The sequence below is a fragment of the Alexandromys fortis genome, unplaced genomic scaffold (genome assembly GCF_014885135.2).
Source record: "Alexandromys fortis isolate MF-2015 unplaced genomic scaffold, M_Fortis_MF-2015_v1.1 scaffold_308, whole genome shotgun sequence".
In the NCBI taxonomy this organism is placed as follows: Eukaryota; Metazoa; Chordata; class Mammalia; order Rodentia; family Cricetidae; genus Alexandromys; species Alexandromys fortis.
In genome coordinates, this window is record NW_026068180.1 from 485,243 (window position 1) to 511,467 (window position 26,225).

The 26,225-nt window shown below is 39.4% G+C and overlaps 1 protein-coding gene across 1 annotated transcript in view; it reads right to left on the reverse strand.

Moving 5' to 3' along the window:
- Rnf17 (ring finger protein 17) overlaps positions 1 to 26,225 on the reverse strand; it is a 110,471-nt gene that overhangs the window by 12,823 nt on the left and 71,423 nt on the right. The window contains exons 19-27 of the mRNA XM_050129100.1: positions 25,363 to 25,590; positions 24,400 to 24,550; positions 24,149 to 24,267; positions 22,325 to 22,415; positions 19,764 to 19,879; positions 16,278 to 16,564; positions 8,263 to 8,426; positions 4,831 to 4,950; positions 3,059 to 3,139 (exon numbers count right to left, since the gene is read on the reverse strand). Coding sequence (XP_049985057.1) covers positions 3,059 to 3,139; positions 4,831 to 4,950; positions 8,263 to 8,426; positions 16,278 to 16,564; positions 19,764 to 19,879; positions 22,325 to 22,415; positions 24,149 to 24,267; positions 24,400 to 24,550; positions 25,363 to 25,590 — 1,357 coding nt within the window. The remainder of the gene's footprint in view (positions 1 to 3,058; positions 3,140 to 4,830; positions 4,951 to 8,262; positions 8,427 to 16,277; positions 16,565 to 19,763; positions 19,880 to 22,324; positions 22,416 to 24,148; positions 24,268 to 24,399; positions 24,551 to 25,362; positions 25,591 to 26,225) is intronic.

The following is a 26,225-nucleotide window of genomic DNA, read 5'->3' on the forward strand; positions in this document are numbered from 1 at the left end:
GATATTTATTGAGCTCTACATTTTTCTCTGCTCCCCTCCTCCCTGCCTCTCCCCCCAACTTGAATCCTCCCCAAGAGTTCCCATACTCCCAATTTTACTCAGGAGATTTTGTCTTTTTCTACTTTCTACTTCCCATGTAGATTAGATCTATGTAAGTCCCTCTTAGTGTCTGTATTGTTGTCTAAGTTCTCTGGGATTGTGGTTTGTAATCTGGCTTTCTTTGCTTTATGTTTAAAAACCACCTATGAGTGAGTACATGTGATAATTGTCTTTCTGGGTTTGGGTTACCTCACTCAAAATAATGTTTTCTAGCTCCATCCATTTTCCTGCAAAATTCAAGCTGTCATTATTTTTTTCTGCCGTGTAGTACTCCATTGTGTAAATGTACCACATTTTCCTTATCCACTCTTCGGTCGAGGGGCATTTAGGTTGTTTCCAGGTTCTGGCTTGACAAACAAAGCTGCTATGAACATAGTTGAGCACATGTCCTCGTGGCACGATTGAGCAGCCTTTGGATATATACCCAAAAGTGGTATTACTGGGTCTTGAGGAAGGTTGTTCCTAATTTTCTGAGAAATCACCACACTGACATCCAAAGGGGTTGTACCAGCTTGCATTCCCACCAGCAATGCAGAAGTGTTCCCTTTACCCCACAACCTCTCCAGCATAAGTTGTCATCAGTGTTATTGATCTTGGCCATTCTTACAGGTGTAAGATGGAATCTCAGAGTTGTTTTGATTTGCATTTCTCTGATGGCTAAGGATGTTGAACATTTCCTTAAGTGTCTTTCAGCCATTTTAGATTCCTCTGGTGAGAGTTCTCTGTTTAGGTCTGTACTCCATTTTTTAATTGGCTATTTGTTCTTTTGGTGTCCAATTTCTTGAGTTCTTTGTATATTTTGGAGATCAGACCTCTGTCTGATGTGGGATTAGTGAAGATCTTTTCCCATTTGTTTTGTCGTGTTGACTGTGTCCTTTGCTTTACAGAAGCTTTTCAGTTTCAGGAGATCCCATTTATTAATTGTTTCTCTCAGTGTCTGTGCTGCTGGGGTTCTATTTAGGAAGTGGTCTCCTGTGCCAATGCGTTCAGGTGTACTTCCTACTTTCTCTTCTATAAGGTTCAGTGTGGCTGGCTTTATGTTGAGGTCTTTGATTCATTTGGACTTAAGTTTTGTGCATGGTGATAGATATGGGTCTATTTTCATTCTTCTACATATTGAAATCCAGTTATGCCAGCACCACTTGTTAAATATGCTTTCTTTTTTCCATTTGATATTTTTTGCTTCCTTGTCAAAGATCAGGTGTTCAAAGATGTGTGGATTGATATCCGGGTCTTCTATTCGGTTCCATTGGTCCTCCTGTCTGTTCTTATGCCAACACCAGGCTGTTTTCAGTACTGTAGCTCTGTAGGAGAGTTTGAAGTCAGGGATTGTGATGCCCCCAGAAGTTCTTTTATTGTACAGGATTGTTTTGGCTATCCTGGGCTTTTTGCTTTTTCCATATGAAGTTGAGTACCATTCTTTCAGGGTCTTTGAAGAATTTTTCTGGGATTTTGATGGGCATTGTGTTGAATCTGTAGTTAAGCTATATATATATATATATATATATATATTTGGTAATTTCTTTCCCATTTCCACTAGTCCCACTATTCTTCAAATTAACATCCTTATAGAGGAAAGGGAAATGCCTTTGAATGATTTATCTGCTTCTGTTTCCTACTAACCAACTATATTAAGTAGCCAGTAGGAAATAACTAGAACACACAGTGTGTCTGACCTTGCGTGCCTGTGTGGCAGGATAGGCCAGGCCCTCATAATCACCACATCTCTGCCATCCTTCCACACATGGCTGCTTCTATGTGGGTCCATGGCACCTTCTCCCAGCAACAGCATGCCCTGTCCTGCCACACCTTACAGTCTTGACTGAAATGTCACCTGACATTCATGTTAACATGGAGCCTCTTTCCCAGCTGCATCTTTTAATACCAGAGTTTGCCAAACCATCTGCCTGCTATACTACATAGGTCAGTGAGGTCACTGTACTTGCATCTGCTGTCTGTTTCCACCATGAACAGCTCCACAGACATGGCCCTGGGCTGCTTTGTTCAAGCCTCAGAAGCATTTCTCAGTGTATCTAATGCTGGAGGAGCATGTGTAGGCAAGACACGGAGCCAAGTGAGCTAAGGAACACTGGACATTCAGTCTGCAAAACCAAAGGTGGTTTTTCTGAAAGCTAAGCTGTAAAGAAAATTACCTTGACTAAGTAAAAAAAATTAATTTCTACCTTTTATTAGGTGACTTGACAAGGATTCTTGGAGTAGCTGGGCAGGAACCTTTAGCAATAACCTACCAGCTTTCTTATGTAGGTGGCGCCTGTGGCTCCTGAATGAAGTCTTTTCCTAACCATTTTCTTCTCTCCCAATGCCAGGCCTCAAATGGCTATGGATTAATGTTACTATTTTAGTGCTTAGCATCCTTCACAGGCCACTCCTGCATCCTACTCCCCACTTCTCCCCTTTCTAGAAACCTCTTCCCTTCTACCAGACTATTACCTATGTTGTCCCCAGTATGTGTTTGTGAGTTCTGGGTCCCTGTCAGGACTGTCACCTTTAATTCCCTCCACTGTCTCCTGGCTTATCTTGTTCTGCAGAACGGATGTCTTGCTTCACTATCTGGGGGAGGCCTTTGAGGACAGAGATTATGACAGACTCTGCACCTTACACAATGCTGTATGGCAGCAGACTCTGCACACGGTGGTGTCTATTGATGCATATCAACAATGGCATATTGCCCTGTATCTGTGTAAAGAAACTATTAGGAACAGGTCTTCCAGTCATTCAATTTAATGCTTAAGAAACTTCTCAGGAACTTGTTCAAAATTAGGCTTATTTAAAATAAGCATAGCAACCAAAGTAATAACTTATAACCTTGACAAATAATCTATATTCTTATATGAACACATATAAAATGGCTTGTCATCAAAAATATTCACCAAGTTATATTGATTATAATACTTCATGACAAACAGTTTCAACTGACTATACTTTAAAGACAACTTACCATAATGTGAATGTCCACCTCTCTCTTTGGAAGCAGCTCCTGAAGCAGCTCTATGGCATCCGGCTGCCACACATTTCCAACCTGTGTAGAATGAACACACTTATACTTCATAACATGACACCAAGCAAGAATAAATTAAGACACAAAGAAACAGCCATATGCAGAGAGTGTCTGGTGGTAGAACCAAATTCACATGAGTATCATAGGCAGCCAACAAGAATCATCTCGAAAATTTCCTATCCAGGGGCTGGAGATGGCTCAGCAGCAACAAAGTCTTCCCCCTCGTGAGAGGACTAGAATTTGGTTCCCAGCACCCATGTTGGACAGCTCACAATTACTTGTAACTTCAGTTCCAGGACAACTGACTCCCCTTTCTGGACTCTGTAGCACCCACACTTATGTATATACCCACATAAGGACACATATGTATTAGAAAAATAGAAGATATCTATTAAGAAATTCATATTTATCTGAGCTTTTCCCTACTGTACTCAACATTTTATGCTTTCAAAGCATAAAAACTAGGGCAGGGGATGCAGTTTAGTTGGTAGAGAGTTGCCTAGCATGTATGAAAGCCTGGGTTTGATCATCAGTGTCATATTAACTAGACATGGTGGTACACACGTATGACCCAACCACCTGGGAAGTGAAAGCAGGAAGATCAGAATTTAAGGTCATCCTCTGCTACAGAGGGAGTTAGAGACCAGCCAGGGCTATAAACCATCCCTTCTCAAAAATTATAAGGCTACAAAAAGAACCCTCTTTAAAAAAAAACCCTAAATTTATATTAAAGACAACATGTCATATTTAAAACTCTAAAACCAGTTCAATCTGCCCATGCAGTGCCTATACAGGCCAACAGTATATATTCACCAAGGGACATACTTCTTAACATGTCGGAGCCTCTAGGCAAGACAACAGCCATGTGATGAGCCCTTTGCAAATAGCTCCTGGATCTCCAGGAATTCTCTGAATGGATATACTTCAGTGATGTTTTCAATCACTATCACAAAGGACTCAATTCCAAACCACCCAGCCAAGCCATCTCTGACCCTGGAGCCCCAGAAACTGCAACAGGAAAGGAATTTACTGTTTGAGCTTTGTTATTGCTAAAACTGAAGAAATAACTGCTTAAGACTGTCTCAGCAGAGTGTGACCATTTACTCAGAGGTTTTATATACTGCAGTAAATTGTGTAGTCTTTCTCATTAAAGGTCTTTAAGTTGTCTTTTACTTGTAGATATTTTTAATTTTATATTGCTGGATGGGGTCTGGAAAAAGATCAGTGGTTATGAGCACTTACTGTTCTTTCAAAGGACTTGGGTTGGTTCCCAGCACCTACTTGCTGGCTAACCAGCATCTGTAAGTCCAGTTCCTTGGATCCTACTCCCTCTTCTGGCCTCCATGAGCACTGCATGCATATGGTACACTTAAATACGTGCAGGCAAAACTCTCAGACACATTAAAAACAAACAAACCCTTTGTCAGATATGGTGGTGCATGCCTTTAATTCCAGCACTTGAGAGGCAAAGGCAGGAAGATCTCTATGTGTTTGAGGTCAGCTGGTCTACTTAGTGAGTTCTAGAACAGCCAAGGCTATATAGTGAGACCCTGTTAAAACAAACAAAACAAAACCAACAACAACAAAACAAAATTTAGAAAGAAAAAATTTGTATTACAATTGAAAGGGTCTTAATTATATACTCTAATTTCTAAACTATTAATTATATAAGACAAATTTAAAAGTGACTGCCCACACACTACTCTGCTCACCGGTAAGGTCTGATAGAGCTGACAGGGAATACAAAACTGGGGTGTGTCAGGATACAGCAAAATAGGATAAAGATGGCACTGTGGAATCTTCTCAGTGAACCCATGATCTAAATATTGTACCTGAAACAGACCAAGTTTTAATTAAAATGTATCTAAAAAGCTGGATGACAAAGGAGATTTCTAGTTTTAAGAAGCTGGGGGTGGAGTATTACAGTGAAGAGCACTGGCTGCTCTTTCAGAGGACCCTGGGGTCAGTCAGTCCCTAGCAACACATGAAAGCTTACAAATAACTGTAATTCCAGTTCCAGGAGATCTGACACTGTCTTCTGGCTCCTGGGGGCATTGTATGCACATGGTACACAGACATACATGCAGATAAAATACCCCCCCTCCCCATTAAAGACCTGAGTTTGATTCCTGGAACACACATAAAGGTGAAAGGAAAGAGATGACTCCATAAAACTGTCCTCTGACCTCCACAAGTTAGGACAGGAAGCATCCTTCCTAACATCCCTGACAATGACAAAATTTTAAAGTTTAAAAAGCAACAAAACCTCTGGGTCTTCTGGTGCAGCTCTAACTCTGGTAGTTGGGAGAGAGGCAGAAGGACTGCCACAAATTCAAGAAGAGTATGCACTCACAGTGTGTTTCATGCCAGACATGGCTAAAAAGCAAGACCCTGCCTCAAACAACAAATGTGAACTAAGGAACAGACAGGCATGGGCACATGTCTGTAATCTCAGTTTCAGAAGGGTCGAGGCAGGAGGATTTGGACTTCGAAGCCTGCTTAGGCTATACAGTCTCAAAAGGACATCCTAAGCACATACAGACAGAGGCAAGTGGATCTCTGAGTTAGAGGCCAGCATGGTCTACATATCGAGTTCCAGACCAACCAGACCTATATACTGAGACATATATAAAAAGAACATCTATATTCCCTCATTCCATAGAGAATGAAACTAAATTGTTAAAAGAGGTAGTATACAGGTTGCCTTTAAATCAAATTTATTATTATTATTTTTAAAACTTGAGTATTAAAGGGCTGATAAGATGACTCAGCAGACAAAGTACTTGCTGAGTAAGCCTGACAGTCTGAGTTAAATCCCTGAAACTCACGGAAAGGTGGAAGGAGAGAGCAGACTCCATAGTTTCCCTCTGACTTCTACAAGTATGCAGTGGTGCACATGCGACCCACACCTATGCACAAATAATGCACTGCAGCAGGGCTGGAGAGACGGCTCAGCAGTTAGGAGCATGTGCAGCTCTTCCAGAGGTCCATGGTTATGATTCCCAGCAACCACAGCACCTGCAGTCCCAGCTCCTGGGGATCTGGCCTCCAAAGGCACTTGCGCTCACTTGCATGTATCACAAACGTGCATAATTTGAAATAAAAATAAAACTTTAAAAACAAAAAATGAAACCCGTGGACATTAAATATCTCAGCTTGTTTTGGAAATGACTTTCTTTTGATCATTCAATTGTTAAACTGTCATAAAATAAGGAGCACTAAAATAAGGTTTTTTGTTTGCTTGCTTTTGAGACAAGATTTTCAATGTAGCCCACAAAAAAATCTCTCCAAATGTTGTTCAGTGTGGTGATGTGTTCATGATGCAGAAGAAACATTAAGTAGTGAAACTGATGACATAAAGTAAACAGTGTAGAAAACATTAAGTTACACAAAGTTGAATTTAGCTAAAGGACAGCTGCCTCCAATAGAGCTGTAAGATAAGTTGTGCACTAGCCAGACCTGATGGAAGTACCAGGAGAGAGAGCCCTGAAACACAACCAGAGTTTGGGCTGGTTGCTGCTAAGGCTTATGCGCTAAGATCACCTCCAATTAGGCTCCATTCCCATATCAAAGAACATGCTTCTTCAGGAAAGCTCAAGGGGGCAGCAAAGGGTCACAACATCAAGTCCTAGCCTGCCATTAAGTCCACAGTCCACGCTCTCTATCAGGAGAAGCATGATCCTGCCAGGTGGGCAAGGTAACTGTAGGTAACAATGGCTGGAAAAGAACAACACTGGTGTATGACTTAAGAAATAATTCTGACAATATCCTTGCTGTGTAAATCTCCCATCTGCCCAAGTGGCCAGGCTTGCAGTCTCCTGCCTCTGTTTAAACTGCTCCAAGTGGGCCCTGGAGCAGGGATCTGAATGAGAGGTAAGGATAAGGGCACAGGCAGAATGAGTGAGCCTAGGGTGTATATGATGAGCTGGTTAGACTTTCTGTTCAGGGCAGGCTCCCTGCATTACTCAGACTGAGATGTGCCTTATTAATGAGTTCTTTTCTTGTTAATCACTAAGTGCGTAGAGTGATTTTTCACTGGGTAGGCATGTTAATTCTACAAATGTGGAAGAAGCTGAAATTTGAACTATGTAATTATTAGGTACCATCATCAAACAGGTAAATTTCTGTCTAAGTAAAAATGCAAAATATTTTTCTTTAATATTTTACCCCACCCCAATGAATAGTTAAATTTCTAGTATTATATAGATGATAAAAATATCTGATCAATTTCATCACTTTACTTGGTAAATGGAGGTATTTATACCATATTTTACATTTTCATTTTTCAATGCATGAAACAATTTTTTTTTTTTTTTTTGGTTTTTCGAGACAAGGTTTCTCTGTAGCTTTGGTGCCTGTCCTGGAACTAGCTCTTGTAGACCAGGCTGGCCTCGAACTCCCAGAGATCCACATGCCTCTGCCTCACGAGTGCTGGGATTAAAGGCATGCGCCACCACCGCCCGGCTGCATGAAGCAATTTTTAAAGATTCTAGAGAAATATAAGAGCTACCTCACTGTTGTGAAAGGTAAACTAACCCATAACTTGGTAAGACTAGCTGGGCCTTAAACAAATCTGCCAAGGAGCTATGCCAAGCAAACTTGCCAAGCATAAGTTGTTTTACTTAATAATATGTGTGCGATTCCATGGGCTACCAGTTATAGCTAGGGTGTGTCTATTAGGCTACCAGTTACAGCTAGGGTATGTCCATTAGGCTACCAGTTACAGCTAGGGGATGTCCATTAGGCCACCAGTTACAGCTAGGGTATGTCCATTAGGCCACCTGTTACAGCTAGGGTGTGCCCGTTAGGCACTAGCAGTCACACCACACCTGCAGTGATCTCTTCATTATTCAGGCTCTAGTACATCTGCAAACAGAGGCTGGGTAGTGGAGCAGGTCTGTAATACTGGCACTTGGGAGGCTCAAGTGGGAGCATCCCAAATTGCATGTATGGCCTACATAGAGAGATTGTGTTTCAAAACCAAACCCAAACAGAACAAAAATATCAAGAACAACAAAAAGGAAATAAAAAAGAAAATCCTTGTTACAAATAACAGTATAATATAGTGTGTTTGATCTTCCTAAATTCACCAAAAGGTGTTTTCATCTAGTCTGGCTATGTACTCCTCTAATGTTTAGACTCACCCGGATGGTGCCTCCTACAACCTCCATGACTTTGCCACGATACCACAAAGTATCAGATCCTCTCACTGCACAAGGTTCTCCCTTTTTCCAGAAATATGGCTCCAAAAGACCAAGGCACTTTAAATTACTTTGAATTTCATCCATCATTTTGATGAGTTCAAACTCTGAAGAATTTATTGAAAATATAATACATTTAGGAGAAAATGTGTTATTACTTTTCACCAACAACCTATTAACTTCCTAACTTAGGTAATACAAAGAATTAAGATCAGGTTTCCAATAAAATTTTTATAAACATTTAATTCAGTCAGCACTTAATACATTGTTTTTTAAAAGTTTTACTAACAGCGCATAAATACTTCACTCTTCTGAAAATACAAATATCAAAGTACTCTTTTCCATTAACAGCTACCAGACAACCTAACATGAAAGAACTGAGTTTAAGGTGTCCGTTTGAGGGCACAGCTAAGAACAACATAAGCCATGTATTTGTCTATGTTTAGGCAGAGAGAATACTGAAGACAGAAGCTAAAATTCTAACTTTCATTTGTGTATGCACGTGTGAATGTGTCCAGAAGACAACCGTAAATGTCGTTCTGTCTTACTGAGGCAGGGTCTCACACTAGTGAACAACTAGCTATAAAGATTGGGCTGGCTAACCAGTGAACACCAAAGATCCACTTGTCACTGTCTCCTCAGTGCCACCATGCTCAGCTTTATTTTCTAACAGTGTGTGTGTAATGTGTGCACGCACATCTGAGTACTCATGAAGCCTGACGCTGATTGCCAGATTCCTCCCTTAATTGCTTCTCACTTTCAGAGATGGGGTTTCTTACTGAACATGGAATGCACTATTTCAGTCAACTAGACTGGGCTGGCTAGTAAATCCCCAGAATCTGCCTATGACTGAACTATCTCCTCAGCCCAGCCCTAATTTTTCTTTTCACTACAAACTGTCTCATTATTTCCACAGTACCTATATGCCCTGCTGTGTCTACTCCCATTGAAGGGAAGCTCTGGAGTCAGTGATCACCCCAGTCTTACTTCTTTAGTTCTGCTATCTTAGGTAGGTGTATAAGCCTCGGTTTGTTCTCTGTAAATCGGGTATGACCGCATCTACCCACATTATCGGTACCAAGAGGACTAGATGGGATACCAGTTCATGACAGTCGAACAGTTTTAGTGATTAGACATCTCAAATTAAGCTAGATTAGCTGTTGTTATTCTATGTCTCAAGTATTTGCAGGCTTGCTCTTTTAGGTGCTCAGCAACTAAGAGGAAAATGTCAGTATATTCATAGTTACCAAACCCTCGTCATCAGGTGTCCCCCTAATGAGGCTCCTGAGTCTAAGTCTGTGCGAGCTAGTTACCTGAGTTAGGGATCATTTCAGAAAGCAAACATTGCATTTGCACTAGAACTCCAGGCAGCCTTAAGAATTTGCAGTGATTTCTTATTTTAACAAATTCAAACTTTTATTTTCTATTTTCATTGAGAGCATCCAGATGCACCAGTTTATGATCTTATTTATTTATTTATATGACTATAAGGAAATAATGCAACCATTTGTACACTGGAACATGTTATTCAGGGAAACCTGAATCCATGTTCCTGAGCCATGGTCACTTATATATTGCTCAGAATAAGTGATATTTTTTTCATTCCAATTGGAGAAAGAGCTTTGTTTTGTACTGACTACGGGACACAGATCAAGTAACTATGTGACATGACATAATATATACTGAAGAGGAAAAGGACTATATTACGACTAAGGGTAATACTCTGGTAAAGGTGCCAACACAGAATAAATGAGAATTGTTTAGAAAAATCAATACATGTACAGAATATTTTTTTTAAATACTTATTTATTTATTTATTTATTTATTTATTTATTTATTTATTTATTTATTTATTTATTATGTATACAATATTCTGTCTGTGTGTATGTCTGCAGGCCAGAAGAGGGCACCAGACCCCATTACAGATGGTTGTGAGCCACCATGTGGTTGCTGGGAATTGAACTCAGGACCTTTGGAAGAGCAGACAATGCTCTTAACCTCTGAGCCACCTCTCCAGCCCGATGTACAGAATATTTTAATCTGAGAATTTTATACTTTTATGCTATATTTGCATCCTTTCCACCTCCCTCTCCTTGATCCGACTCTTCCCACCTCACCTCCCCCGAATCCATGAGCATTTTATACATTTTACAAGCTCGCATATGGCTATTCATCTTGGGTAGGGCCTGGTGTAAATTCCCTCCATCCATGTCTATGTGTCAATTGGTGTGATCTTTGCGGATCTTGTGCAGGTAAGCATACTACTGAGGGTGGAGCCTTGATCTGTGGTAAAGGCAGCACGGCCTAGCAGCAGGGAAAGTAAATGGGCTAGGTCAAAATTATTAAAGCTTTACAAAATGAAGTCGAATATCTTCTTTACAGCTCTCTAAACAAACAAACAAACAAAAACAATTCTGGAATACTTTAAAAACCAAAGTGAAAAACAAATTTATAAAGGCCAGGTCCAGTAGTCCTTTTCTGTAATCCTACCACTTAGGAAGCACCACCAAGAGACACAAATCAAAGGTCACCCTGGGCCACACAGTGAAGTGCTATCTTAAACATTCAAAAGAAAAAAGAAAGAAGCTCCTGCTCACTCAATGACATATAACAAGCAAAAATAAAGAAAACCGAACCTAGAAAGCAGAATTGTAGATGTCTTCTATAAAAATGATATAGTAGAACATGTTTCTGATCTCAGAACAGGAAAGGAATTTTCATGGTGCCAGTGATCTAAACCCAGGGCTTTAAGCAAGTTAAACAAACACTCTAACAGCAAGCTAAATCTCCAGTCCTACTTTGATGGGTGCATAGCAGAAATATGCACCCATCCCCACCCATGAGAATTTACACTCTGGAAAAGAAGGACCTATTGTACACATGGCTCTGGCTAATGCCCAAAGGGAAGCCGGCCACAGATAGATATTATTAATTTTTGTACACTTTGGGCTTATCATTCCCCATGTGGTGTTGTCCTTCAAATTCTTTCAGGTCTGGGTCCTAGGTTACATTTTGAATAATTTTAACAGAAACAGGAGATTTCAAGTCTGGCCATTTAGGCTAATGAGAGATTTACACTACAAAGAAATTATTGCCAGTTATTTTTAAATAAACTGTGTTGTCATATTTCAAACAGCTGTTACCTAAGATCATCTTACTCACCTGAAAAAGTATGCTTTTCTTAAGAAGTTAACTGGGGAGATGGGTAGTGATGGTACACACCTTGAATCCCAGAACTCAGGAGACAGAGACAGGTGGATCTCTGTGAGTTTGAGGCCAGCCTGGTCTAGAGTGAGTTCAAGGAAAGGCTTCAAAGATACAGAGAAACCCTGTCTCAAACAAGCAAAGAACCAAACCAAACCAACCAACCAACCAAAAACTCCAAACAAAAAAAAAAAAGGTAACTGGGCCTTTATAGCCTTTATGGCAGGCCAGGACTTACAAGATAGTTGTCACCCTGTGCTGCCCCTTGTCTGTTGAGAGACATCTCTGAAAGAGAAATGGGCCTAGCAGCAGGTTGTATGTCAGGGCTGTCTCCTTAGTTACGGAGTGGAGACTAATGGCTGGTCAGTTGTGGTAAATAAGTATTACATCCTAGCATCCTGAATTTTGCCTATCTCTGACTGTTCTGGTCAGCACACTAACTTAAGTTTGGGGTATTTTGGAGGCAGTCTCCCTTAGCAAGCCCTACTTTGTGTGACTTAATGTCTCTTATGCAAGTTCTCAGTGAAATCCTGAGCACTCCTAGCTGCTGAACTCTTCTCTGCCTTTAAGCTTAACCCCTATGGTCAGGACCTTGGTTTGTTTTATGCTCTTGGTGCCAATTACTAAGGAAGGGATGTTTGAAATGCCTGTCAATTTGAGGACTACACTGAATGCTGAAGGGCTGGCTATGTAACAGCAAAGCTCAGATTCAGTTTGGCAGAACACCCACTTTGCTTTCCAGTGTAGCCTGATTTGGGATACACCTTTAGACTTTGGCTTAGTTCTTATCTCCAAGTGGGAACCATTTGGCTCTTTCTTGGTCAGTGTACAGAACGAACTGATAGGAGATAAAGTATCTACACTGTGAGAGGCTTGAACAGTCATTGGTATACCCTTGCTGTGCTGTGGAACCAAGACAAAGACTCTTGAGAAACTTGTCTTCCTTATATTTGAATTTGAATTAAAAATCTGAAGTTGGGTGGTGGTGGTGCTCGCCTTGCCTTTAATTCCCCCACTCAAGACAGGTGGATCTCTGTGAGTTCAAGGCCAGATTAGTCTATGCAGTGATTCTGGACAACCAGGGGTTCACAGAGAAACAAACAAACAAAAAACCAAACCAAAACAAACGAAAAAAAAAAAAAGCGAGAGATCTCTATTGTAATTTGTCTTAACATGGGGAATATTAAGCCTATGATATTTTGGTGGCTCTAAGGAAAAATTTTAGCTGACTAATCTGAGTTTGCTAGAAGACACATGCCTTTGATTCAGCACTTGGGACGTAGAAATAGGTAGAGAGGTCTATGAATTCGGGGCACCATTGGCTACAGCAGCAAGTTCCACAGCAGCAAGGTTACCTAGTAAGACCCTGTCTCAAACAAAACACACACACACACACACACACACACACACACACACACACACACACAGTTTAAGAGCGCTTCTCACTTAATGTCTGTTATTTTGTGTTTAATGTGGATCTCTGATAGTTATCCTAACAAAGGCTGAAAATTTAATGGTTGTAGCATTAGAGATTTATCTACATTGGGGACCCCTTGAACTCTATAGAGAAAAATGCTCCCTCTGGCTCTCTGGGTACCTCAAGGCAATATGGGTCTTAACTGAAGTCTTGAGGTATCTGGCCACAGTGCAACAATCTCACAGGAAATACATGTCAAAAAAGAATGGGTTTAGAAACTTAATCTGCCTCTAAGATTCCTAAAAGTAACTACTTAATGTATGTTTAGTTTTTCTTTTAATTTTTTAAAAATAATCACTGCATACTAAAATTATTCTTCGTATGCATAATTTAAAATGTACAAACATATTAAAGATAACTTTTGGACTTAGAGGAACTGTTGCCTACATTTTCTTTTTCCTTCTTTGTTTTTTTGTTTTTTTCGAGACAGGGTTTCTCTGTGTTTTTTTTTTTTTGGAGCCTGTCCTGGAACTAGCTCTTGTAGACCAGGCTGGTCTCGAACTCACAGTGCTGGGATTAAAGGCGTGCGCCACCACCGCCCAGCCTTCTTAAACAAAAATGGCGATTCAAAGTTTTTATTCAGTCATGCGTAAATGAAATGTATATATTCAAATGTTAACTACAGGATCCAGTTTTTTGAAATGTTAATTTTGGAACCTAAGATTGAGGGGAAAAGCATACAAAACAAAACCTCTTGTATGGTTTACAAAAGATCTAGCAAAACTGATTTACAGAAAAAGTTTTCAAAAAATGGCTTAGTGTTTAAGAGTGCTTACCACCCTTCCAAAGGTCTAGAGCCCAGATTAAAACCTAGTTATGTCAGCTCCAAAGGACCGGATTCATCCTCTGGCCTTCCCAGGCCCCACCCCTCAAATATGCAGCCACTTCACCCCTACTTACCTAAAAACAAACAAACAAAGGAACAAACAGGTCTGTGGGTCTGGGGAAATGGCTTAGTGATTAAAATCATGTAGTGCTCTTGTCTGTAGGACCTGAGCTTGGCTGGGTGGCTGGCAAACACCTGCAGCTCCAGAGACCTAATGCCCTCTGGACTCCATGGCCATCTAAGCACACATGCACACCTCCCCCAACACATACATAGAACTAAAAATAACTGAGTAAGAGATTTAGAATAAAATCAGGTGATCTTAATTTCTTTTATTCTGACATATATTTTACATTTAATAACTTCTTCAAAGACCTGACTAATCTTTACTGCCTTACAATAAACATTAAGTTATGTATGTATGTATGTATGTATATATGTTATGTATGCATGTTATGTAAGTATTTTATTATGTATCCAGTGTTCTACCTGCATGTATGCCTATATGCCAGAAGAGGGCAACAGATCTCATTATAGATGGTTGTGAGCCACCATGTGGTTGCAGAGAATTGAACTCTCTGGAAGAACAGCCAGTGATCTTAACTGCTGAGCCATCTCTCTAGTCCCACATTTAGGTATTCTTATTTCTTAAAAACCTATTAAAATGGGGGCTGGAGAGTTGGTTTGTTGATTAAGAGTGCTTGCTGCTCTTTCAAAGGACTCAGTACACACGCTTTTGGCTCACAACTGCTGGTAACTCCAATTCCAGGGGTCCAAGATTCTCTTTCTTCCTCTGGTACCACACATATAACAGATACATACACATAAATGAAAATAAGATAATATTTAAAAAGAAAAAAAAAACAAAGTAAATTTTTTTTCTTAAAATGGAGACTTTAAAGAAAGATGGCTTAGTGGGTAAAGGTACTTGCTATGCAAACCTGACAATCTGAGTTCGATTCCCAGATTCAACAGTAGAAAAAGAGAACCCACCTACAAAAACTGTTCTCTGACCTTCATACACATGCTGTGGCACACACATGCCCTCACCCAGACTTGAATCTTTTTTTAAACTATTATAAAGTATTATTTTTGAATCTATTACGTTTTAATAAAATATTAAGATGCTTTGACTATAACACTTCCTGATCTTCAAACAAAAAACGTTGGAGAATAAACATTTAAAACAGTATAGTTTATTGAAAGTATAGTTTTTCTTAATATAAGACAACATTCATTGACTTTTATGATAGAAGTTTTGTTAGGTTACAAAATTTTGTATTGGCTACACAGATTTTGATAAGGATGTTCTTCTAAGAAAGATTCTAAAAAGAAAATTTAAGTGGCTGGAGAGATAGCTCAGGAGTACTCGCTAGCAATCATGAGGGTCAGAGTTCAAATCCTAGCACTTCTATAACAGCCAAAAGGTTTCACAAACATCTGTAACTTTACCTTCAGGGGATCTGATACATGCCTGTACGTTCAAGCAGGCAGGCAGGCAGGCAGGCAGGCACGCACGCACGCACACAGGCACGCACGCACGCACGCACATACACACACACACACACACACTTTAACAGGCTAAGGGAAGGAAGCTTTCCCTTAATATTTTCTTAGAAGGTCATTTTTAAGTTCAGCTTTCTGTGGTACCTGCTGTTAGATCACAAAGAAGGTCCCAGAATGGCAGTGCTGCTGACAATGTCCTAATCCAAGCAGATTCTTACCCAGTAAACAGAGATTCTTATCAGGTAAACAGAAACAAATTCCGCATTCCACAGAAACCTTGTAATGCTGGTTTCTCTGCCCTGATGGTCAACTGATGGGGGAGGGAAAGGTGCATCTAGTCCTGGAGCAGCCTGCCTTAGCAAAAGACCTCCGCCTGCCTGTCAATCACAGAAACTCCTAATGCCCTTAACTACTGGGCCACTTCTCTAGCTTGTTCTTTTCTAAGATTTATTTTTAATTATATGCACACAAGCATGTCTATGTGGATATCTAGGAAGGTCAGCAGACAGTGTTGGATACTCTAGAGCTGGAGTAACAGGCAATTTTGAAACACTCAACTTGGGTGATGGGGTCTGAACTTGGGGCTTCTGCAAGAGCAGTATGTATGCATCTTAACAACTGAGCCATCATGTCTCCAGCCTTGTACTTCTCCAACTATGGAGAAATTACATTAGTAGACAAGCACTGGGACACAGACAGTCCTCTGGCTGGAGAGAACTGGGAATTATGTTGAAATAATTTATTATTTAAAGTAATTTAAGGAAAAAAAACCCTCAAATAGCTTAGCTAGGAATTTTTAGAAGAACTCTGCATGAACTGGATGAAATAACCTAATTCTCCTCATAAGCCCTTGAAAATGAGGTTCAGAGAGGGTAAATATTCCCAAAGACTTTCAGTTTTTTTCTATCATGCTAGGTCCAGAGTTACTGAAGAGACCTTCCTTACCTGATAATTTAGGCACTACAAATATAGTTCCATCATCACCAATGCAGCTCACTACTGCCTCAAATGCATTTGTGTTAGGAATAGCTGGTGGTTTATAGCATCCGGTTGTTCTGGTTTCTGATTTTTTCTCCTTTGAATCAGGTACTTTGTGTTCATTGATTTTATCAGCAATTTTCTTGTTAGTATCAAAGTTAGTTTTAAAGCACTTAGTAACTATTGACTCTCCTTGTTCCGGAGGGATTTCCAAAGATGTCTCAGATGAATGGCTCTTATTTGATTTACTAGTTCTGTAACATCAAACAACAAGAACAACAACAACAAAAACATATCTAAATGGAAGCAAAGATAAAATTCTAAAGAAATAATGAAAAAAAATTTAACTAAAACCTTTCCTCTAGTCCAGGATGAACTAGTCTTTCATGAGGTGTACTAGATAGTCACAGGAGGAAAGAAAAGAGGAAAGCGGCGTGGGAACTGTAGACGGCATCACACACCTGGTAGGTCACTCTCCGCCAGCTCTGCTATCTACTTCTCTACAAGGAACTGGAAACTATAAGCTATCTGCTTCTTTGACATTGTGCTGGATAGCTTTATGTCAACTTGACACAAGCTAAAGTCACCTGAGAGGAAGGAACCTCAACCAAGAAAGTGCCTCCCATAAGAGAGGGCTGTAAGCAAGCCTATAGGGCATTTTCTTAATTAGTGATTGAAGGGGGAGGGTCTAGCCCATTATGGGTGGTGCTATCCCCGGGCAGGAGGTCTTGGATTTTATAAAAAAGGCTGAGTAAGCCATGGAGAGCAGGCCAGTAAGCAGTACTCCTCCATGACCTCTGCATCGGGATGGCGCCCTGTTTGAGTTCCTGTCCTGACTTCCTTTAATGATGAACTGAGATGTGGCAGTGTCAGCTGAACAAACCCTTTCCTCCCAATTTGCTTTTTGGTCATGATGTTTCATCTGTTCATCACAGCAATAGAGACCCTAAGGCAGACACCCACTCTGGGAGGTTTTAAAGTAAGAAGTGCTCTGGAGAGCTGTCTGTGCTGGTGCTTGTGTCTTCTCCCCCTCTGCCATCCAGGGATGCCTATCTCTTCTTCCCTTTTATCCAAAGCTCTATCTTCAGGCTATCTGCACCCTCAATCACCACTTTGGTGAACGTCACCCTGTCTTACGACTGCTGAGCTCTCCTTAAACCCCTAACATTGGGCTAAGATTCTCTTGTCTAACCTACTTGAACCTCTCTGTTCATCTTTTGGTCTCCTCCCTGCCGCCCTGATAGATAAACAGGCAATTCTAAAAACTAAAAAAAGTTACTTTTAAGTTCTCAAAAAAGATCTATATCTGTATGTATCTATATCTATATCTATATCTATATCTATATCTATATCTATATCTATATCTATATCTATATCTATATCTATATCTTTATCTTTATCTATATCCATTTGTATCTATGTGTACCTGTATCTCTACCTACCTATTCCTGTATCTATTTTATTTGCATCTATATATCTGCTGGTATCTCCTTTGCAGGTAAAATCCAAGCTGTGAACTGAATATTCAGGGCCTCAGCTGGCTTTTTAAAAACCCACTGCTGCTGCTCAAGAGGATATGACTTCTATATTTTCTCTAGCCCATCGAGTCGCCTCCAGTCATACCTTTTCCTTCCTCTCCAGAAGCTACACAAAGCTCCAACCCCGCCCTCTTTTCTCATCCCCTGCCTGTACTGAAACTCTCAGTCAAGCCGCAGGTACTTTCAGAAAAACTCCCCTAGACACGTCTTTAACCCTTTATAAGAAAGGGCTCTTTCAGTGTTGTCATGTGCTGGCCAGCTGACATGTTTTCCCACGGGTTTTACATAATTCACTTTATGTAATTTGTGTCCTATTATTTTATGTTGAAAAAAGTGATTAATTCAGATAATAAGGCCTGTAAGTTACTTATCAACTCATCTGATTTTAAGATATGTAAATCTATATAGATACAAATGCATGAGTATATATACGTATATGCAGGTTTCACACTAAACATCCCTCTCTTACAAGTGTACTTGAAATATTTCTTTTTGTAAAATATATTTTTTGGTGCCAAAAGTCAATCTCATGAGTTTTCATTTAAATATAATGATCTTATTCACAAAAGTTGTTTTGAAAATTCAAAAAATAACAAACACCAGGATTAACACATAAAATGCTTCTGCCTTTTTTGGTAACTACATAATTTATTGTTCAAAGTTGTTCAACAACTTCCATCCAGCTCCTGCTACAAATGCAATTTGTAAATAACTCTTTTTTAGCAGGTTAGTAAATTAATTTGTTAATGTTACTATGATTTATGATATTGTTTTAAAAGTACTGATTTTGTGTATGGGTCTTTTGACTTCATGTACATCTGTGCCTTCAGAGACCAGAAGAGGGCTTCTGATCTTTCAGAATTGGAGTTACAGATGGTTGTGAGTCACCGTGTGGGTGCTGGGAACTGAACCCAGGTCATTTTCAAGAGCAGCCTGTACTCTTAACTACTAAACCATCACTCCAGCCCAAGGAGGCCTCCATGCTCTCACTCTCTCTGTCCCTTCTCTCTTCCTCCCTCTTCAGGTCCTCCTGCCATGCTGTTCGTGATAGCTTTCAGCCTAACCAAAGCTGGAACCTGTATGGCTGTTGGAGAAAACGGATACTCTTTGCTCCAAACCATTCGCTTCCAAAATTGTGGGTTTCCACCACCATGGCACATGTGGAAAACCATGCATAAGGACAAAAAGGGGAATATGCAGGCTCAGTGGTTAAGAACACCGGTTGTTCTTCCAGAGGTCCTGAGTTCAATTCCCAGCAACCACATGGTGGCTCACAATCATTCATAATGAGATCTGGTGTCCTCTTCTGGCCTGCAGGCATATACATGCAGACAGAATACTGTACATATAAAATAAATAAATCTTTAAAAAAGGGGGGGAATATGTCCTATTCTGGGGGTCTCCTTTTTTATTTTTTTTGGTTTTTCGAGACAGGGTTTCTCTGCGGCTTTGGAGCCTGTCCTGGCACTAGCTCTGTAGACTAGGCTGGTCTCGAACTCACAGAGATCCGCCTGCCTCTGCCTCCCGAGTGCTGGGATTAAAGGCGTGTGCCACCATCGCCCAGCTTGGGGGTCTCCTCTTATTCAGATTCTCTGTATTTCCCCAGCTTATCATACAAGTAATCCTCCTTGTGTTAACATGCTCATAAAACTAGCTCCCCAAGACTCCAGTGACAAAGCTTTCTAGAAGCCCACATGTATCTTTGAAAGCCAGTACATAATAAGGTGGTTTTTGGTATGCAAGAGTTTTACTCATGTGAATAAAGAAATAAACAATTTATTTCTGGGATGGCTCATTAGGAATTAGATTATAAATCATCTTTAAGAGCAAAGGTTTGAAAATACCCACAGATTACATAGGCAGTTATGAAGCATCATCAGAAATTGATGTCAAAAAATTATTCAAAAGTCTGTACCTTCTTTCTTTCAAAGCCAAACCTTTTTTAATCAAATATTTAGAAACATCAACACGTTCTCCTTTTTCATCTCGGCAGAAAATTTTCACAGGTAATGGCCATGTTGTGCTGTTTTCCTGAAAAGATTTATCAGACAAAAAGTGAAATCTCACAGGCAGTATTTTTCAAAAGAATTTCTTCTACATTTTCTATGAAAGAATCAATCCCAGCTAACATCATTTTGACATCTAAATATATAAGGGAAACAGCATGGAAGAGAGTCAGTACTGATAGAAACATTTTAATATTTATGTTGTATCTCTTTTCAGGTACGTGTTTTAGGAATGAATTAGGAAGACCTCACTACTATGGTCAAAACAAACAAACAAACCTCTCACCACCAAAAACCCCAATCAAGTGAACTGGAAAAAAATTTCACCCTCCCTAATTGAGGTGAGAGGAAGTATCACCAGCTAGCATGCTTCTCTATTCCCTTCAGTTCTGGGAAATATCCACTGTGTGCTTTACTTTCCTACAAAACACAAAGGAAGATACTACAAAACATGCTCTACTTCATATGAAAAGATATAAAAGTAGCTGGGTGGTGGTAGCACACACCTTTAATCCTGCCTCCGCGGATCTCTGTGAGTTCGAGACCAGCCTGGTCTACAAGAGCTAATTCCAGGACAGGCTCCAAAGCTACAGAGAAATCCTGTCTCGAAAAACAAAAACAAACAAACAAAAAAAACCCCAAAAAGGTATAAAAGTGAAGAAAGTATACATAAAAAAGGTAACATGGAAAATGAGTTACATAAGAAACTTCAATGAGGTAGAACAGAACAGAGGAAATAGACCCTTTCTTATAAAGACATGCTTCTTCAAGCCACACCCACAAATATGCACATTGTGTCAGGTCTTTCTGACTTATGAGCTTAATTCTCTTAAAAATACAGCTTTTTATTTCATACGCATGGGAGTTTTGTCTGTGTGAGGGTAGATCCCCTGGAACTACAGTTACAAACAGTTGTTAGCTATCATGAGGGTGCTGGGGATTGAACCCCAGTCAAACTCTGAAAGACTAGCCTTAACCACTGAGCCATCTCTCCAGTCTGAGCCTGAGCTTAATTGTCTAAAGACTTTAGAAAGATGTTTTATTTTATTTAAAGATTAGCTAGTTTGTTTATTCACTTATTTATTTGTTTGTTTGGTTTTTCAAGACAGGGTGTTACCCGCCTCTGCCCTCAAAGTGCTGGAATGAAAGGCCTGCCAAAAGAGGGCAGCAGATCTCATTATAGATGGTTGTGAGCCACCCTGTGGTTACTGGGAATTGAACTCAAGACCTCTAGAAAAGAAGCCAGACTTCTGAGTCATCTAGTCCAATAGTTACTTTATATGTTATTTTCTAACATACACAATTTCAACTCAAGCACGTGACTTTAGAAATACTTCAATTCAGTCACACGAACACTTGTGGGACTATCTATTTAACTTGTTTACTTATTTTAGCTTTTCTGCTGGGCAAGAAGGCAGAGCACGTAAAGCTGCTTACTGATAAATCCAATGACCTAAGTTCAATATCCCAGGACCCACAAGGTAAAAGGTGAACCAACTACTATAAATTGTACTCTGACCTCTACATAGGAGCCATGGCTTGTGCTCTGATATGCCTGTATATACCTTTTTGGTTTTTTTTTTTTTTTTTTTTTTTTTTTTTTTAAAGACAAAGTTTCTCTGTGTAACAGCCCTAGTTGTCCTGAAACTAAGCTCTGTAGACCAGGCTGGCCTCGAACTCACAGAGATCTGCCTGCCTTTGCCTCCAGAGTGCTGGGATTAAATGTGTGCACCACCACTACCCAGAGTGTGTGTGTATCTTAATAAATAAACACACACATACACACATCTATATAATTAATTAATTAATTATTTTCTAAGACAAAGTCTTACTATGTAGCACCTGGCTGGCCTAGAACTTGCTGTAGAGACCAGGCTGTCCTCCAGCTCACAGAGATTTCTCTGCCTCCAGAGTGCTGGAATTAGAGTAGTGCATCAACGTGCCTGCTAGGGATTTAACTTTTGATACTCCTCCTACCTCCTGAGTTCTGGGATTATTATTATATGCCACCATACCACAAGTTATTATGCACAAGTATACTACTTTAACATAAGATCAACATAGTTTGGAAAAAAACTTCCAAATATTTTGCTGTTATTTTCTGAACAAGAAAATAAACTTAGAATAGATGACAACTTCAATGAAATAATAAGCAAATATCTGTTATAATTGTTTATCTTGTGTCAAGGAAGTCAGGACAAGAACTAAAACTGGGAAGGAACCTGGAGGCAGGAGCTGATGCAGAGGCTATGCAAGAGCACTGCTTACTGTTTTGTTTCTCGAGGCTTGCTCAGGCTGCTTTCTTATAGAACCCAGGACCACCAGCCCAGGGGAAGAACCACCCACTAGGGTTGGGCCATCCCCATCAATCACTAATTAAGAGAATGCTCCTTTCCATTGAAGTTCCCTCCTTTCAGATGACTCTAGCTTGGTCAGGTTGACATAAAACTAGCCAGGACATTGTACCTACCTGCAAGATTATGGTTGCTATAGCTCCAGTAAGGTACAGTGAGAGACAGTCACAGGCTGTTGCTGTCCACCTGTCACTTCCACCAGTTGGTCTGAAGCAAAAGGAATAACTATCTGTATTACAGTGCGTATCACAGAGTACTGATATACTTAGAAATAATATAAAAAATGCATGGTTTGAATCCTCATATGGTGAGAAACAAATGTGAACATGAATTTATGCTATTTATATCATTTTCTTTCCTACTTTCATTGCCTTTATCCTGTTTCTATGTGAGCTAATGAATATATGTATCTCTGTATTATATATATTATACATTGTGTGTGTGTGTGTGTCTGTTCTACAGCTACACTGAAGTTTGTCTGGATAGAAAACCTATACCTTCCCTCTTCTTTAAGTATTTAAATATGTTACTTAATTATTTTTATTATAAAGCACTAGTGATGACATTAGGCTTTTCTTTTGTAAATCAACTATCTCTGAGAGTTCACTATTCTGAATTGATTTTCTTTGATAAATCATGTACTTTCTCGATATATAGTTCTGAAGTCTTTCATGAATTAATGTTTTTTTCTTGTACTGTTACCAGTTTTTTTCCTTGAGATGTTTATAAAACTTATGTTGACTCTTCTTGGGTGATAAGAGATCTTTCTTCTTTTGAACCCTGTGGATTTTTTCAAAATTAAAATTATTTTTATTTCTTTTTAAAGCTATCCTCTCTATATGTGTATGCACATCCACAAATGCCCTAATACAAATGTGGAGGTCAGAGGACAACTTGGGGCTTTGGTTCTCCTCTGCATGTGGGTCCTGGAGACTGACCTCATTCGGCATAGTGGCCGAGTGCCTCCGCACACCGAGCCATCTCCACAGTCAGGATGCTTTTGTACTTTTCCTAGTTTAGCCCTACTTTTCTGTTATTTACTTTTAAGTTTTCTTGGGTGGCGAATTGCCATCTCTTTTCAAACTGCTTTTTTTTTTTTTGTCAATCATCTTGTTCTGAACTAACTCTGCCTTCTCTCCTCCTTTTTTTTGAACACAGGTCTCACTATGTAGCTTGGGCTGGTTTTTGAATTTATGATTCTCCTGCTTCAGGCTCCTGAGTGCTAGACTTGCAGGTATGGACATCACATTGGAGTTGATTTTTCAGTTTTCTGATTCTATTTTCTGTTGGTCTTTTATACCACCTACTACTGTTACTAATTTACACTTCTGTCTTCCTGTATAACTGGAAGCTTATGAAGCATATTATATTTCCATCCGCCTTTAGTTTTCCTCAAAGCTTTTTTATTCTCAACAGTTTAAATTCTACTTAGCTTCCTTCTATTTCTTTAATGTTATTACATTTATAGGCCAAAACATGTATTATTCCCTCTTCCTAGAACCCTTAATGAATCTGGGCATGGTGGTGCATACCTTTAATTCTAGCACTCAGGAGGCAGAGGCAAGTGAATCTCTGGTCTACAGAGCAAGTTCCAGGACTACACAGAGCAGTGGTTTTCAACCTTCCTAATGCTGTGACCCTTTAATACAGTTCTTTCCTCATGTTGTTTTCATAACTGTAACTTTGCTACTGTTATGAATCATACTACAAATATCTGATATACAGGATATCTAATATGTGACACCTGTGTGTGGGGGGTCACAACCCACAGGTTAAGAACCGCTGACACAGAAGAAACTTATCTCAACATCCCTCTCAAAAAACCCTTAATGAGATTGAAAGTTTCAGAATGTATTAATTAAAACTGACAAACCATGCTAAAATATTTAAAATGATAATATATAATAACGAGAAACTTAATTTACTTAGTTAAAAACTACCTTATATCAACAAGTGAGCATTCTAGAGACAATCTTCCCATGGTCTTTAGGCTGTCTTGAAGTTCTCTTAGACAGTGAATACTCACTACTAGTTCAACACCCACATCATACAGCAAGACCTGTGAGAACAGTAAGCTTAAATTTAGGGAAAGGCAACATTTCAAGAACTTTTTTCGAGTTGTAAAGTATAAAAGGAACTGAAGTAAGTAAACACTGAACAAGTGAAAATGCATTTTCACGATGACACTTACCTCCACCAATGTGTCCGTGACCATTCTGATAATCTGGCCTCTTCTCCACTGACTTTTGGCTGGGACCTTAACAGCACAGTGCATGTCCCGTTCCCACTTAACAGGTTTCCATTCTGAGTTCTCATAGGCGGCTGTCATCTTCTCTTCCAAACTGTAGGATACAAAATGTTTTAATTTCAAATAATCTCTTATCGGTCTGTCTGACAAGATATTTTCTTCCAAAATCCTTTAGTCATTCCCCTCTGGTCAATCTGGATACAACTTTGACTGTATAAAGCATCTCTGTCTTTGAACTCGTTCTTCGCTCTGCTTGAGATTAAGGTTCCTCATATACAACCCTGGGCCGCTCTCCGGTCTCTCTCCAGACACAGACAGCAGTTTAGAATGTGAGCTCCCCACAGGTATACACCATTTTGTACAGAGAGAGGGTCACACTATGTAGCTATGGTTGACCTGGAACTCACTGTGTTTTCCAGGCTGACCTTGAACTCACAGAGGCCTGCCTGCCTCTGCTTCCTTAGTGCTTAGCTTAGGGCACATTTGAAAAGACCCTCAAACATCTTAAAACCTTCTCAAAGGTCTTACTTCTGTTTATTACTCTTTTATCATCCATACACAAAGTTTTATTTGTTCATCATCTCTCTTGACTATAGTTTAAGCCCTATGCCAACAAAGAATCCTCAACACCAATACAGGCTGTCATGGAGTAAGGTACTTAATAAGTACTCATGGCATAAATTCTAGCATGACAATAGCCAAAAACGAGATGTTATGATTTTTTAAAAAAAGAATTTAGAGTCAATTTAGTTGAAATAATTTCATGACTTTCAAAAACTAAACACTATGGCATCTAGATATTTGAATCAAAGTATAAGAAGAATGAAACCACAGGCACTCACTTTCATTGTCTATTATACCTATTAATAATTGTATGTTATACCTATTAACAATTGTATGTTATACCTATTAAGTGAGTTTTCTGTTAATAACCACTGAACATAAATCTTCTCAGGAGATATTACATTACATATATTCACAGGCAGCTCCTTGTTATATAAGGCCTGGAAATTCTCATTAGGTAGAGATTTTACAGAGAGAGGACTTAAGCTGTTTATTTCACTTGAAATGATTTCTTCAGGAGAAGGATCCCATACTTCAAGATGCTTTTTAGAATTATCTTTGAGGGTATATCTAAAAAATAACAGAAGTTGGCAAAAAGAATAGTCAGTAAGATACTAATATTTGCTTATTTTAAGAGAAGAACATGTTTTATCTATAATTTTGTTTCCAAACTTTGGTATCAATAGCAATTACTAAAGTTAACTTTTCTTTAAAAAGAGTGCTTCACCAACACCAAAGCAAAGCAGGCACATACAAACACAAATCTAAACCCAAATTGTTTTTTTTTTTTTTTTTTTTAGTTTTTTCATGACAGAGTTTCTCTGTAGCTTTGGAGCCTGTCCTGGAACTAGCTCTTGTAGACCAGGCTGGCCTCGAACTCAGAGATCTACCTGCCTCTGCCTCCCGTGTGCTGGGATTAAAGGTGTGCGCCACCACAGCCCAGCTCTAAACCCAAACTTTTTAACTTTAACAATAGATTAATTTACCAACCTTACTCACAACTTCAACTCACAAAGAAAACAACTCTGAGTTTCACAACCTTTGGCTAGAGAGTATCGGTCAGTAAAAAGTATCAGTTTGTAAACAGAAGTGTAATTACCATTAGAATGCATTCAGTGAAACAACTCAAGTATTTTACATTTAACAGAATATATTTTGCCTTTAATCTCAGCATTTGGGAGGCAGATCTCTGTAACTTCAAGGCC